Source organism: Charadrius vociferus, unplaced genomic scaffold (genome assembly GCF_000708025.1).
Source record: "Charadrius vociferus isolate BGI_N301 unplaced genomic scaffold, ASM70802v2 scaffold218, whole genome shotgun sequence".
NCBI lineage: Eukaryota > Metazoa > Chordata > Aves > Charadriiformes > Charadriidae > Charadrius > Charadrius vociferus.
In genome coordinates this window covers 541,302-557,530 of record NW_009650084.1, presented here as the reverse complement: position 1 = coordinate 557,530, position 16,229 = coordinate 541,302, and the positions used below count along the sequence as shown (strand labels likewise).

The 16,229-nt window shown below is 36.7% G+C and overlaps 1 protein-coding gene across 1 annotated transcript in view; it reads left to right on the top strand.

The window, feature by feature from the left end:
* TMCO3 (transmembrane and coiled-coil domains 3) overlaps window positions 1-12,938 on the top strand; it is a 30,441-nt gene extending 17,503 nt beyond the window's left edge. Inside the window, exons 9-12 of the mRNA XM_009892128.1 lie at window positions 3,872-4,022; window positions 10,274-10,353; window positions 10,853-11,002; window positions 12,511-12,938. Of these exons, the coding sequence (XP_009890430.1) occupies window positions 3,872-4,022; window positions 10,274-10,353; window positions 10,853-11,002; window positions 12,511-12,624 (495 nt within the window). The 3' untranslated portion in view covers window positions 12,625-12,938. The remainder of the gene's footprint in view (window positions 1-3,871; window positions 4,023-10,273; window positions 10,354-10,852; window positions 11,003-12,510) is intronic.
* The last annotated feature ends 3,291 nt before the right edge of the window (window positions 12,939-16,229 follow it).

Sequence of the window (16,229 nt, the reverse complement as noted above, 5' to 3'; positions counted from 1 at the left end):
GGTTTGAGCACGAAGACTTAAAAAAAAATATGAAAAAACCAAACCAAAACAAAAAAGTATTTGGTTTTGTCCAGTTGAACAGTTCAATGGATAATTCTTCTAGAAAACAAATCTTAATTCGTATAGATGCCCTACTATGTCAGGAATAAAAACATGCGATAGTTGCATTCCTATAGAAGTCTAGCTGACACAGTTGTGCATCTTTCAATCATATACCTTGTCATCAGTAATAAAGGTTCATTAGGTCATTATTGCACTTTCAGCAACTCTTTTTCAAGCTTTGAGTTAGGCTGGTACTGCTTTTTTTTTTTTATTTTATTTTTAAATTGGGGAACTGTTCTCTTGAATTGCAACATAAAGAGCAAATCTAGCTTATGGTTTTAAATATGACCATTTAGTATCGATGGCCAAACTGGTACTTTTAGGTTGAGCTATATACCACAATGAGCTGAAGAACACGTTATAAGTCAGCCAGCATGTTCGGTGGTGTAGTGTTGCTTTTTTCATGTTCTGTATGTTCAGAAACATTACAAGGAAAATTGTTTTAAACGCTATTCTGATAATGAATTGCTGTATTAGATATCTGCAGGACAACAGTAATCAGTTTTGTTATATTTTAAAACTAAGTTGCTGAATGTTATGAAGGAATTGGAAAAGAATAAAACCTAACCTGACAAGACGGATAGCAGTTACATTTACATGTTTATAGGACTGTGCATACATTTAGGGGTAGGGGGAGAAGTCGTTTCCAGTTTGACTGCCTTATGGTTGACCTGGGATGATGGCAGCAAATGGAGGGAAATTGCAAGCTTACTTTACATACCAAAAAAATGAAAAGAAAATATGGCTATGTTATTGCAGTACTTTATATATGAAAATGTCCATACTTTTTCCTGCAATGTATTAGGAATGTCATTCCTTGTTTGCCTGGAGTACTTCTCAATGGCTTATAACCTGCTTATGAACTCTTTTCTATCAATTAAAAAGAGACGATTAAGGAAGGACTGTAATCTCAAATATTGTAGTTAATTATTTAATAAAACACAGTTGAGATGGAGTTTTTACAAGGCTCACTAAAAATTGTTTTCATTTCCATTAAGGCTTTACTTCCTTAAAATGCAAGCTTAGAATTCACCTCTTGGGCAGATTTAAATTATCGAAGCCTGAAATTCTAATACATTTATTTCCATCAGGGATTTCTTTAATTTTACTGGCTTACCTTATTCATTAAGCTTCTATGATGATTAAAGATGAGCAATAAGATACACATTATTAGAGAATATAGCCAAAACAACTACTGAACAAATGGCTGAAGTTTAACTGGAACACGTTATAGAAGTAATGTTTATTTCTGTTATTTATTGCCATGGTAGAATTTGAGCATAAAAATCTGGTATTCTAGTGAAAGCAAAACAATCCTCTCTGAATTAGAGTGAAATGGGACCTTTGAAAAGAACTGAAAACTGCATTGTACTGAGAAAAACATGTAAATTGACAAAACTTTTCATTTAATTTTGAATGAAAAAGCTTTCTGTAATGTAGGAATTGGGAAAAGGACAGTGCAGAGCCCAGGGATTAGTAATTGTTAGAGCCCTGTTTGGTAAAGGCAAAACGTTAAAAATGATGCAAGTAGAGAGGGAATAGTAACTGCAAAATACTTCCCAAGTTTTGCTTATATAAGAAATTTTGCTGAGAATGCCTTCCTGCCAGTAAACAAACCCTCTTTGGTGTGTGTGCGTGCGCGCGCCCACACATAATATATAATAAGCCCTGATGCTATAGATTTAGTTGAGGAAATGTGTCCACTTACTGGTAATGTTATTGGACAACCAGAAGCCAGGATGGGAACAGTAAAAGGAGTCTCCGTATAAATCTGAAAAACAGACTGGAGGAGGGGGGATGAGGTTAAGAAAATAATGTAATTTTTGGTCCTTTTCTTGCCCTTTCATCCGCTTTACACTTTTCTGTGTGTAAAGTGACCTATAGATTTTGTAGACCTGAAGCTGTGTAGTACCTAGACAGTAGACAAGAAATGGCAAAATTTGCTTTTTTTTTTTTATCTACCAGGCCCTTGAGCTCATACTTAGCTTGTCATAGAGTGAAGGAATGGCATTCAGTTTTTATGCTGTGGGAACAAACCCAGAGGGACGTGCAGTTTGCTCCAGTTATGCCTGATGCTTTCTGAACAAGCATGTTTCTTTCACACTGAAATTGCTCCTTGCTTGAATAGTGATTCTCCTAACAGCAGAGTATCGTGCAATTCCAACACAAGGGATGCTAAATCCCTGCTTACATGGTAACCTAACCATGTACATGGGAATACTTAAAATATTAGCTGTAAAAGTTTTGATCTAGAGCTCTGTTATAGCTGGTAACACTTAAATGTGAGGGGATTATAGCTGAATAGTAAAAATAATTCCAACTTTATTTAAAGAGGCTGTATTAGCTCTTATTTGTACTCAAGAGGTGGTGACTTTTAAAACTACTTGATTGTGATTGAGATCAACTTAAATGTTTCATATACATAACTGTTTCTTTTATTTATCTTTTGGTGATTTTAAATTAAGCCTTTCATGTATATTTCCTTCTTCTCTCTTACAATTTCTAATTGTGGTGAAAAGCACTGAAATTCCTTTTGTTTTAAAATGAGAGTAACATTATAATGTTATTTTGTTGGTTTTGCCTGATCAGCAACTATTTGCATTAGTTGACAGAACCAATTTGTTTCCTTAAATGTCTTGCAATAAATTACAGCCTGTTAGCATAAATGGGATTATGTGATGAGCATTCAGACATTAATACTTCAGTACACAAAAGTCTGGGGTTTATTTTTAGGTGGCATTTTATGCATAGCTTGGGGACTTGTTTATTGTGTCTTTCGCTCTCCTCCATTAATTACAAGTCACTTGAGTTTTACCTTGATACCTTACAGTGTAACACCGTTCGAGATATGATGAATGTTGTCCATAAAGGTACTATAGTGTATTGTTGCTAAATCTAAATTAGTATGGAAATAAGTCTTCAGTTTTAAATGTTCTATTAATATTAATTGCATTGCCCTTTCTCAATAAGATGACCGTCTGCAGCAGCATGGTTTTAAAGTGATTATTTTAAAACATGCTTTCTGCCTACTAAAAGTGCTGCTTGCTTTTTTTACTGTTCTGAGCATTGCCTGAAGCAGTTGCTTTCATTTTAGTTCAGTCTCTTTACATGTGTTTCATCTGTTCCCTCTAGTACCGTATTCAAATAATAAAAAAGAATGAATTAGCTGAATTCTTTCAAATGGATATCGTGCTTCATTTCAGCAGTTTGCTACACATGCCTAAATGCATCCCTGTTCGGTAAAGCACACAGGCACATTTAAGTCCAATTTACAGTAATAAAATGTAATTTATGCCTGGGACTTCTGCTGAATTTGAGACTATTATCTGAAATTATAAGCTTTGATTTTTATTTTTTCCCTGTGTTTGACAGCTGGAAAATATGCTGTTCTTACTGCTTTATTTCACAGCCTCGATGTATTATGTAATCCTGACTCCGAAGCTGTTATAGTCTTTCTCGGTTTTGTGAAATCAGATGCTATCCGTAAGAGTGACACAAAGCATTACAATGTAGATTAAGAAATTTATTTTTGTTTTTGTGGGGAAGGAGGTAACATGGAGGGGAAACTGGTTTTGTGAGTCTTTTGTATAAATACAATACTGCGGAACACTGAAATATACTGAATTCTATTTGTTGTTGAACTTGCATAAAGATGTAGTAATTTCCTACATTTGGTATAATGTACAGTTTTATAGTTTCACCATGAAATGGTATATAAAGTCACTCGGGGCTAGAGAACAGCAATAGATTCTCTGTTATTCCTTGACAGATCACAGAGCTGTTGGATGTTTCAATGGAGCTGGGATGCTTCTTAGCCGGAGCTCTGATCTCTTCTCAGGGTCACATGGTTTCTGAGGAGATTATGTCCTGTATTGAACCAATACGTGACTTTCTTGCCATCATTTTCTTTGCATCCATAGGTAATTTCGAAGAAAACTTTAAAAATACTGTTAACCTACAAATGTGGGGGAGGAGAAAAAAATGGTGTCTACAAACTGGGGGGAGGAGATAGATTTTATTTGGTTAAAATGTTGAACTGTTAACTGACCACAATATTGGTTTGCCTTTGCTAATATTTTTCAATGTAACATTCATCTTCATAAGCAATTCCTGTGTTGTACTCTCAATTCTTATTTTAATGTCAGTTTTTCATCGTTAATTCCGAATTCATACTATTTAAAGCATGTAACTAGAAATTTGAAGGGAAAAACATTTTTGTTTGGGTGTTGGTTTGTTTGGTGTTTGTCTTCACTGTGGCTATATTTGTAATTTATACTAAAATTGTATTACTATTTTGAGTCAATTGGTAGAGTAGATTTCAGGTTCTTGTGGCTTGGTTTTCTCTAGAAGCAGCATATGATAATGGAAACAGATTTTTTTTATAGCATCTTGTTTCTTTAGCTAGGAAAATGTGATCTGTGTGTTGTCAAGGCAGGGAAAAAATAATTGAACAAGATGTATATCCAAGACTACCTGAATGCCAACGGAAATGCGGCATTGATATTTAAGACAAGCAGAGTAAGTCATCATGCTTGTTACCCAAAACAGGAATATTTGCAGTCTATCAGTAGCTTCGTTTTTAATTGCGACGTTTGCTAGCTGTCTGTGCATGCCCCAATATGCTTTCTCTAAAAGAAACTGAAACATGTGACTGAAGTGCTTAGGTACAGTGAATAAAGAGACAGGCCCTGTGGATTGTATAGGAGATGCATGTCCTATTTTGGGGGCCGTTGTAAGGTCTAAAATAGGGGGTTTGAATGTGGCCCGATGCACAAATCCAACCTCCTTCCAACCAGTCTTACTTAGAAAATCCATAGGGTTTGGGGTTTTTTTGGTGTTTTGTTTTTTTTTTCAAGACCACCCTTGTTTTTTCTTCTGGTTTTATTTTTAAAGTTGTCTGTTGTTGGTTTTATCTCCATATATTTATTCAGACAACAGTGAAGTCCCAGCAGCATAATTTTAATGCCTTTCCTTATATCCCTCTTTGAGATGTATTGTTTCATAACAGAAACTAAAATTGTTTCTGATGGTTGTCAAAATGAGAAGGAAATAGTTACGCTTGCCAGTCTTGATTTTTGTTTTACCCAGCCCATGATAATAGCCTGTGCTGATCAGTCAGATTGCTTAGTAATAGATAACATTTTTTATATTTGAATTACTTATTTTTTAATGAAGGGAGGAAAGGGGTAAACTGTGGTAAAACTCTTGGGCCCATATAACTGACAAGGTTGGATGAGTAATTACTAAATGCTCACAGGTAAGTTGTTTGTGTTCGAGTAAAGATGATGATGGAGCAGATAGTGTTATCAGGGTTACAAAGTATGGCAAGTAATTATAAGCCCAAAGTTAATTTTACAATGGACTGAACAAAAATACTGTCCTACATTCTTGTGACTGCAGAAATTAAGACTAGAGATAAGACTTTGGTACAGTACAAGAAAATAGCAAGACCTCAGCTGGCATGCTGGCAGATGTTATACTGTAAGGAAAGCAAGACCTCAGCTGGCATGCTGGCAGCACACCACATAGCCGATGTTATACTGTAAGGAAATTATTTTGGTAGTTCTGTTACAGACTTAAAAAAAAAATAATCTTTTTAACTGTTGCTACCATTATAATTGCAAGAAGGAAGAGCAAATTGCATAACAAGGTTGTTTGGTTTTACAGAAAAGGGCTGTTTTTCCTGCCTCAGAAGAAAGTTAGCTAAAGATCAGAAAAATGAGCTATGTTATAAGCCTCTGACAAAATATGACAATGCTTACTTGTAAAAAAAAATACAAAAATTAAGAACGCCTACAAAAAAAAAATGAAACATCCCCCCCAATAAACGTTATCCCCTCCCTTCACTTTCAATTACTTTTAAATTTTGTGGTTAACAGGAAGCTCTGGGGGGTTGCAAGGAGGTAGGTTTTAAAAAGGAGTGATGTGATGTCGCAAAAAAGACCTGAGCAGGATAAAAAGTATTCCTTAAACTTCTTAAAAGAAATCTAGCAAGAAAAGACTTATTTCTTGCTCTCTACTTATATATACATGCAAATGATATGTCTCTATAAATATAGAGAGATTTACTATGTGAAATTATATAAAGGGCACAGGGATTCTCCCCGTCTGCCTAAAGAGAAGGCTCGTTGCTATATGCAGCAAACACCCTATTATAGAGAGCAGAAACACTTGAGATCCTGAGGTGGGATGGTATACCGCTGCAGTAAGGTAATTTCCATTCCTTTTAGAATAAAGGAATAAATAGAAATATTTTACTTAATTGAAAAGGGACTGTATGTACATCATTTGGAAAAGTTAGTTCCTATTTTGCTTGCCTTAAATTCCTGTTTTTCTGTTCTCGCTACAGAAATCCTTCTGGTGCCTAAAAGCTGAGCTGAATTGCATTTGTTCTTGTAGTATCTGTAACAGTGGTCCTGCCCTTAGCTTGACCTGTGTAATGCTACTGCTTTCAAATTTGCGCATGGGTGCATTTGTGGGAATAACACACCTTTGCAGTTAGGCATTAACAGCTGTACTTTGAGTTACTCTCCCTCTGTACATTCATTTAGGCCTGTGTGTGTTCTTCAGGTTTTCTGGCTCTCTATGCTGTCAGCTGAGGTTAGGAAGTTCCTGTCAGTCTGTCCTCACTAGTATTTCTGAGGGTACATCTGGACCAATCCCTTAGAACCACATTTTGAGAGCGAACTTTCTCATTTCCGTTTTGGTACCTAGTACTCAGATCCTTCCCTTTGCACGTCTGCATCGTTCAATTTTGTTTTAATTGCTTTTTAGAAAGATGGAAGGCATTTTTGCATAGACTGTTTTACTTCCCCCCTCCCCCCTCCCCCCCCCAGCTCCAGTATCATATTTTTGTCAGTCTCCAGGGCGTATAGAGTTTGTAATTGGGCATCAGGACCCTATCTGCCAGTGGTGACGAGGCAGATTACTTCCACTGACTGACAACATTGTGTGTCCTCAATGTGCTGTACAGATGTCCTCACTTGCCAGGCTGTGTTTCCCTTCTGGGTAAATCTTGTGGTCAGCGTTGGACCTTGAATGCAAGATGCTGAAAATGCTTTAACAGTGTGGTCTTTTTCTTCAGAAGATTGGTGATGCTGATGCCGTCAGCACTACCACTGTCCAGAACAAATATACGCACAATGTTTCTCTGATCAGCCTCTTAACATTTCTGTTGAATTTGAGAGAAATCAAAGGAAGACCCCAACTGGAATTCACTAGGGGACGTACATCACCTTCTCCTTATCCATCCAGCTCTACTGCTTTGTTGTCCTGCATGGAACACAATGAAGTTTGGAGATTTCAAGCTTTCAGAACTGACACTAGAATCAAGAGGACTTTCCCCTTTGCAGAAAAATGGAGATAAATGTTGCTTTTCCCCTCGCTACTTAATCTAACCAGGGCTGTAGCATTTATTGCATTTGCTAGATATGATCTTAGGTTCATTAAGACTCTTAGTCGATACAGCATCCCAATGCATCACTAATGCGATTCTTCTGTGTCATGTCTTGTTTTGAGGATGTGTCAGAATTAATTCTAGTGGCTTCAATTTGACCAACAGAATTCTGGTTTCTGGAGCCTTGTTTGCCATCAAGGAGCTCCAAGATTCCTTTTCTTGATGCTGGATCTTCCAGGATGTGGTCATGACTGCATTTGGATCTTCATGTGCTTTTCAGTGGCCATGCACTGGATTGGTAAAATCTGTCTAATCAGGGATGGGGGAGGGGAGTTTACCTGTTAAGAAAAAAGAACTTATAAAAAGAAATGTGCAAAATCTTGCCTGTAATCGTCCATAGAAGAACACACACCAACTCTTACGAGTGAACTGTGCTTTTTGGCTCGACATTGATGCAAGGTCACCTTCACCCCAAGGCCTCCCTTCCAGTTATTCCAGAACGCCGCTTAGAATTGAAGTCTGGTGGCATATGCTCAGCTCTCTGAAAATGTACGCAAGTGATATCCTAGCTATTGGTGACAGGCCAACGTGCCACATGCTACCTGATGATGGTGCTGAAGTTCTTGAAATGTTTGGTTGGAGTTTTTCTTCCATTGTAGAGAACAAACAAGTCCATAGTGACTCCTGAGCTTAGTCACAAAGTCTGGTTAAAATGACTGAAATAAATGCCCATATTCACACACCTTCTGTTGATGAAGTTAATCTTTCTGATGGCATTTGAGTTGTCAGGAAGGCTTCATGTGATCATACAGCAGTCTGCTATGACTTGTGGCCTTACCCTATGTTTTTATCTTGGGCTGGGGCAAAGTTCTGTAATGACCATGAAATCCACTATATTGGGATTTATTTCCCCAAAAATCATGGCTGTATGCTGGGATGTTTGTTTGCTCAGAATAGTGTATGTAACAGGTTTAGGCTTGCTTCACCTTGCAAACACTTCCTCCACAGGTTAGTACAGAAATCTGTGGTAGTTTGTCCCTCAGCTCTTTTGAATATTGTCATAATCTCCACATTGGGAGGCTGTTCCAAATGACCTCCAGAACTGAAAAGGTAGATCAGCCAGCAGTGATGAGAGCACTAGGCTGTATTTATAGTCTCCCTCTAAAGTCTTCAATTCTAGATGTGGCAGAGTTGGCCCTCTTACCAAACATGACATTGTTACAGGCTGTATTTCTCTAATTGCTTTTCATGTATGTTTCTGAGATGGGCCTAAAGGTAAATGAGCAACGTGCACATGATAAAAGGTAAAAAAACCCAGAAGCTATTTGCCCCTCCGTGTGCATGCATGCACACATTAGGATTTCTTTTTTTGGTGTGGTGTGAATCTCTCTCTCTCTGCCATCTCTCCTGTTATTCTGATAGTTGTTTGCATTTGTGCTTCAGCAGTTGGAAGGGAATAAAACAGTGTGTGCATGCTGACTGGGGAGTAATTGTATAAAAATCTGATGTACTTGAAGTACGTTTTCATCCACAATGGAATGTGCGTATGGACAAAGCATCGTGACACATTGCACACTCGGGAAGAGAAGACAACTCTTTAGTTCTCTACAGTTCTGGCTCTGCAGCTCTATGGGGCAGGGAAAATTAGGGAAAACTTGTCTTGTGTTAAAATAAGATGTTACAGCATCAATTTACATGCCTCGTGCTTTAGAAAGCGAAACTCTTGCGCTTCACCAGAAGTAATTGGGTTGGAGAACTGCCAACTATTATGGATGTATCAGGAACACCACCACTATTTTGGTTCCTCTTTTTAAGAGCTTTTATGAAAAAGGAATGAATTTCCAAAGATACACAGTTATGTTTGCATGCAGAAGTTCCTCATATCCTAGGAGGAAAAAGTGGACTTAGTCAGCTGTGAGTAAGATTCTTCCTCAGTGACTCCAGGACTTCTCCAACAAATACTTCTTTTTCTTCTGTTTAATATTAGCAGGATTTAGTTTTAAATTTCTGTGCTCTTTATGGTTCTTGTTATCTTGCTTCATATAATTACCGAATAAAAATTACCAAAAAATGGGGAAAAAAAGAATAAAATTAAAATTAAAAAAAGACGGATACCCCCCACCCCTGCCAGAAAAAAAATCCAACATCATAGCAATGGGGATTTATATAATTCCTTAATTGTTAGACCACGCTCAGGGGTTTATGACTTAACCTGATTCCAGTCTAAGTGACTTTTCCAGTTCAGGTGACTTTCAGTGTTTGCATGCGAGGGTCATGGGATCAAAACAATTACATTTTCAGTTGTAGCTATAGTCTGTGCAAATACTGAATATCATGTTCCGCCCACAGTGATAGTCCATTACCATGTCATACAAAAATGTTAAACAGCTAAAAGTGTATGTTCCAGTCACTGTGCAGAACAATGGCATTGTTTCCCTGCAGTATTTTCATAGCTTTCATTAGAGGTGAGTTTCAGTTCAGATTCTGGATTGTTGACTGGTGTGGAAGAGAGAAAACTATAACTGAAAGCATTCATGCATCGGTCATATATAATTTAACTCAATTGGGAATATTGTTTGTGCTAAACCCATCCAAAGGAAAAATAGTTGGATAATGCAGGAAGCACCTTAATGATTAAGTAGGTAGTGTTGGTAGATGTGTTAGGGCTTTTTTTTTTTTTTTACATTCTTGCAATTAAATCTATTATTAATTCAGAAAATTATCACAGCAATATTGTGGCCTTAAACTTTGAAATATTGATTTCTTTCCTCCTAGGACTTCATGTTTTCCCCACATTTGTAATATATGAACTCACAGTCTTGCTATTCCTTACGTTGTCCGTGGTCATAATGAAGGTAATTTTTTTCTCTTTTTTTTATCTTTTAATGGTCTAAATAATCTTTTTGCTGCATGCCCTAATGAAAATTGTGTGCAAGAACTGATCATCTTATTTAACAGAGGATATTACATCTTTACTCTAAGTCTGTATTTGGAGGAATCGTACTGACTAGAATACAGTTTGATACAACATTCCTAGGATATTAAAAACATTTTGTTTAATGTTAAAAATAAGTTACACATGGATAAGCATCTGTTTAGCTCAGGATTTATGATAAAGTTATTAAGTGTAATTACAGTAAACAAGATACCACTTTTTACTGTGCAGTGTACATTTGTCTCTTGACATTAATACAGAAGACGCATTTAGAAGTCCACTAGTTTACGTCCAGAATGATTGTATTTGATGCTGTGTTATCTTACAAATATTGTACTATTTCATCTGTTGCTCTTCTTATATTTAAAAAAAAAAAAAAAGGAAACCAAAACAACCACCCAAACCCCCTATTTTTAAAGTTTGTCTTGGCAGTGCTTGTGCTTTCTCTGATTCTTCCGAAGACCAGCCAGTATATCAAGTGGATTGTCTCAGCAGGACTGGCACAAGTCAGTGAATTCTCTTTTGTTCTGGGAAGTAGAGCACGCAGAGCAGGGATCATATCTCGGGAGGTAAGCTGTTCTATAGTTATTAACTTCACTTCTTGCACCTGAATAACTTACTGGGATTTTGTATTACAGTATATTTGAAATACCAACACATTCCAATTTTGTGGCATCTCTCAACTGCTAACAAGTAGAATCAACCCATACAAATGGAGAGATTTATGTCCCTGACAGGGTTCTTTGTTCCGTTTTCTACTTGTTTCATTTTGTACTTCAATATTTTAAATAGCAGGTTTTACTTCTAAATAGCTTAATTATAAATGCTTTCCCTTAACTGCTGTCACCTACAACTTCTTTATTAACTGAGCAGTGCGTTGTAGATAGCACGCAAGTCACTAAGACTGAGAAGCCTTTGCTTTTAAAATTCTGATACAGCTATCGAAAGAGGTAACTGAGAGTACAGGATTTGACTAAGGAAATATGAGTAAGTCAGAACCAGAGAGCAGATATGATGAAGTGGAAATTGCCTTAATATTTAAACAAGGAAACAAACTTGTAATCTTTACCTGCAAAGCTTGTTAATTTTAAATCCTCTGCAGAAGAAACAACCAGCTTTTTCAGTAGTCATAGAAAAAATCCCCTAGGAAAGAAACCTTAAATTTAGTTTTATTATTGAAGCTGTGAGAATGCTATTTTTTCAATATGAAGTCTGCTTTGTGAATTAAAGTAAATTATGGCTATAGAGATACAACTGACCTCACTTTCTAGTGCTAGCTGCTTTCTCCTCTGTATCTCTGCTCATAAAAATACTGTGCTGGTGCTCTGAGCTTTTCATTGTGTGAGCAAGGGGGCTGTATAATGCTGGAACCAATTCCAAATAAAGCACGTGTGAAAAACTTAAACAATGCTGTTCACTTGTATAGGTAAAGGTGATTCATTTTCATGTTCACTCCTGCATATAATTAGGAATTATAAATATTGCATGTTTGTATAGAGTTTCAAGATATCCATATGTGATCACAGAACCAGTTTAGGGGCCCACCCACTGTGCTTGGAGGCCTTTAGGCTTTCATTTTTTTCTGTGGCAGCTCTCACGTGATTGTCTACTGTGTAGGTTTACACAGCTCTGAAATTTCCAAAAGGCATTCTTCTGTTTGAGACCTCAAAACTACTTCCCGCTGCCATTTTATAAGGCTCTTTCAGAATATGTAGTTATGATCTTATTTTGGAAGATGTGCAGTACAACTTAAAGGGATTTTTGTTTGCTTGAGTGTATAAAATAGTAGTGCACTTTGCCACTATATCATTAAGCTAGCATAGGTTTTGGGTTTTTTAATAAAGTGTTATTTGAGCAAACCTTGACCTTTCAAAACTGACCTCTTAACTATGCATGTAAATAATTGTTTTTCTATAAGGTCATAACATTGGTTTTTGCACTTGTATCTTTAAACCAGATAAGCAGATAATTAGATGACTTGTGCATGCACTTGTTTGCTTTTATAACAGTATGCATAGTTGGTTAGGAATACAAGTGAAGACTAAGAAAAGTAATGGCTTTTATTTCCAATTTTCAGGTCTATCTTCTTATTCTGAGTGTGACTACTTTAAGCCTTTTACTTGCCCCTGCCCTGTGGAGGGCTGCGATTATGAAATGTGTTCCAAGACCTGAAAGACGCTCAAGTACTTGATTAAGACTTGCACATGTAGAAGAATACATCTTCTTGCAAGGAATATCTTCATTGCTCATTGTATTTCTATGCACTCAGAAAACAGGAGGTTTTGAGTAGTCAGTCCTCTTAACATGCACTTGGTTATAAGCCTTATACTGACCTTAAAACAAAACAAAATTCAACATTAAAAAATAATTATGTAATTTGAATTGCACACCTTTTACAATTTACTTTCTCTCTGACAGAGTAGAATCTGCCACAATATTTGTTCCTGATCCAATCAATTATTCAGAGCATAAATATTTTTTTTTAAATATAGCATCATGCAAACTGTGTTGTTTGTTGTCTGAATGTGCCTTTAAATTTTCATCTTATTTTGTTACTGCTGGTTCATCACCAGATTTTGTTTAAAAAGAAAAAAAAATATGGTGCCTATGGTATCTTCTTTCACTAAATGACGTGAGTCATTTTCACATTTAGGAGTTTAATATACTAATATAAAATTAATCACAAACCACATTTCTAACAGTGAGTAAAAGTGTAGTCCTCTACACAAAGAAAAGGTTTAACTGCTTAGCATCAAACTGTTTTAAGCAGTCAAATACATATTTCAAATGATACAGCCAATATTCTATGATATTTTATTCCAAATTACAGCATATAATGTATTTTCCTATAGTGGTAACTTTTATTTGTGTAAATTATTGTATTTATTTACATGTTTGACTAAAAGTTGATGGTAAGGAGAGAGGGCATAGCTTAAATTATATTTGAAGACTGACAGTTGTCACCCATTCTTGTTGCTAATTGCTTTTACAGTAATTGTTTACAGGTTTTTTCCTTTGTTTTAAATAAAAACTAAATCTAGTAAAACTGGGAAGTCTAATTCCAAGCAGATGTGAAAAATATCAGTTCTGTAACTTTGGAGGTTGGATGTTAATGACTCTATGCTAGATTTGAAATTATTTTGAGTAAATTAATTTGCACAAAACTAGAAATGGCAGACTGGATGTGTATTTGGAACTCCACAACTTTATACTTTGCATTTGCATTGAATAAATTGTTAGTCTCGTTAAAATATCATGATATTTTGAAAAACAGTGTTTTGAATGTGATCTTAAATGTGTTTTGTTCTTTAAAATGTTCTATGTAGCAGGATAAGCCTTGTAAAAGCCCATTCTTTAAGTGTTGTAAAGAAAGCTTACTCAGACTGTAGTCTGCTCTGACAAACAATTTAAAAATAATCTTAAGGTTTATCTGCTAAAAAAAATACTCTTGAAGAAATATTAACACTTTAGCTCAGTATTATACTGTCATCTGAAATAACTTTGATACCCACAAAATGGTTAGAAAAATGCATGTTACATAGGTTTAAGTTGCCAATTAAAATGAAAGCTATCCTCCAAGTAGCAAAAGAAAGCTTTGGATGGATTTGTGTGCTTCATACCTCTTTCCTCTACCGTAGTAGCCTCAGTTTCCTCCTGTGTTTTCTTTGACATCTGCTGGGATTGTCAAAATGCAGCTTGGACCTGTCTGGAGTGTGTAAGTACTGCTAGGACAGGGTAGGGTTCACCATATTTGAGTTCTTCCTCACTGGATTTGGGACTTCTCTCCAGGCACTGATTCTTCGTAAAAGTTGCAGGAATGTATGGCAATTCCACCTCTCCTTGAATGGTTTCAGAAGTTACTGAGGAGAGGAAAAAGCTGCCCTATAAATAAAATAGTTGGATTATAATTTAACTTTGTTTCTTAACTGTGCTAGGGAGAGGAATCTTACTCTATGCACTGATAGCTCATAGTTTCTGCTTGAAATATAAGCTTCTCTCCTGAATGCCGCATTTTGGTTTTGAAAGATGCTTATTTCACACGTAGTTTACCACCTATGATTTGGGGTGGGGGTGGGGGTGGAATCTATGAAAGACCATGGTAGAGACCTCTGTATGGTTTCCGTTATGTCTCTTTGTTTAACAGTTTCAAGGGCTAAGTAAGTGTTACAGCTGTGATGAGTAAACCTTTTGTCTAAATAAATTGCTGTGGCTAGTTGTACTTCTCTGGAAAATTCTGGTTAGGAGAGTAGGAAATATTGATGGTTTGTGTCTCGTAAAAGAAACAAAATATTTTCCTGATTATCTTTTAAAGGAGTTGGGTGAAGAGTCCTTTTGGTACCATGTCTGAAATTTAAAGCAAGTATCTAGATACCTTACTAGTTCCTTCATCTCTGTCACTTCTTTCCCAAATAATTTTTGATTCAGTCATGACTCGGCTAGGCTCTTGGAGAACTGAGGAAAGAGAAATAGGAGCCTCATCTGACTATCGATGTTCTGTGCCTCTTTGTTGACACAGACTTGGATCACCTGATTGAATATTAGATGCAAGTTCAAATTACTAATCTTATTGGACATACGATAAGCTTGTTTACAATCAGCTGTTTGAGATTGTCGCATAGAAATCTGGAGGTATATTGCGATATTGTAAAAAGCTTCCTGAAATGCAAATAATGGCTCCATGCCTAATTTCACGTCAAAATGGGGTAGTCTTACGATACAATCTTAGGGTAGAAACAACAGGCCTTATTCCTGACTGCCTGTATGGAAAATGGGGAGAATATTTCACAATTGGTCCACTTAGATATAATTGCAGTTTTTCAGGAACCTTATGCTCATACTCCAGAATATTCTCGTTCTGTGTCAAGTAGATAAAATTAAAGCAGAGATCTGGAAGCCCTGAAAGGAAAATCTACTGAGTTGTTAAAGAACAGGTGGTCTTTTCCGGAAATTTTTGTTTTAGAACCACTATCCAACAAGCTATCTCATTCATTTATCTAATGATCAGCATGATTTGAATACAGAAAAGCTGATGCAGGGCAGAAACGTCAGTAAGTGATGAGAGGATATCTCTGTGGTGAAGCTGAGCTTAAGGGAATTGAAAAGAAGGGTCTGCTCTGTGCTTGAGTAGCAGGTTGTTCAGCATACCTGTTTTGAGGTTGGGTTTTTTATTTTTTGGTTGGTTTGTTTTTTTTTTTTTCAGAGGTGGGTGTAACCAGTTGCTTGTTTCATGTGGCTTTCTCTCTGAAAATTGGGAGTTCTTGTATGTTACCCCTTAATTGCTACCTTTGGCCTTTGTTCCCTAGGAGGGCGAAGGAACTAAAACAGTTTAAAAGCTGGTAGTGTGGGCTATGCTTATACTTATGAGTCATTTCCCTGTTCCCAGGGTCAGATTGGTATATATGGGCCCACAACCACCCTACTTACGGCTCATCCCATATAGAGCAGGCTGTGCTTCACTTCCTCTTTTAGGGAAAGTACCTAGTGAGAGCTGTGAGGTGGGTTCTTGCAACTGTGACTGACGTGGGTCTAGGACAGCTCAGGGAATGCTGTCATCGTGGCTACAGAGCTTTTTTTAAAGCTTTAAGAATTTGTACTTCCTATAATCCTCAAAGATGAGGAGAAAGCAGCCTCACATTACCTTTGTATTTTACTTGTTTTACACTTGGACATCCTCTGCTTTGTGGGCAGAGGGGCGTCTGGGGTTGCCCAGTATGGCACAGTGGTGCTGTATGATGATGCTTGATGGAGGGTGTGAGAAACCTAGCATGGTCTTGCTGCCTGTTGGAGCAAACCCAG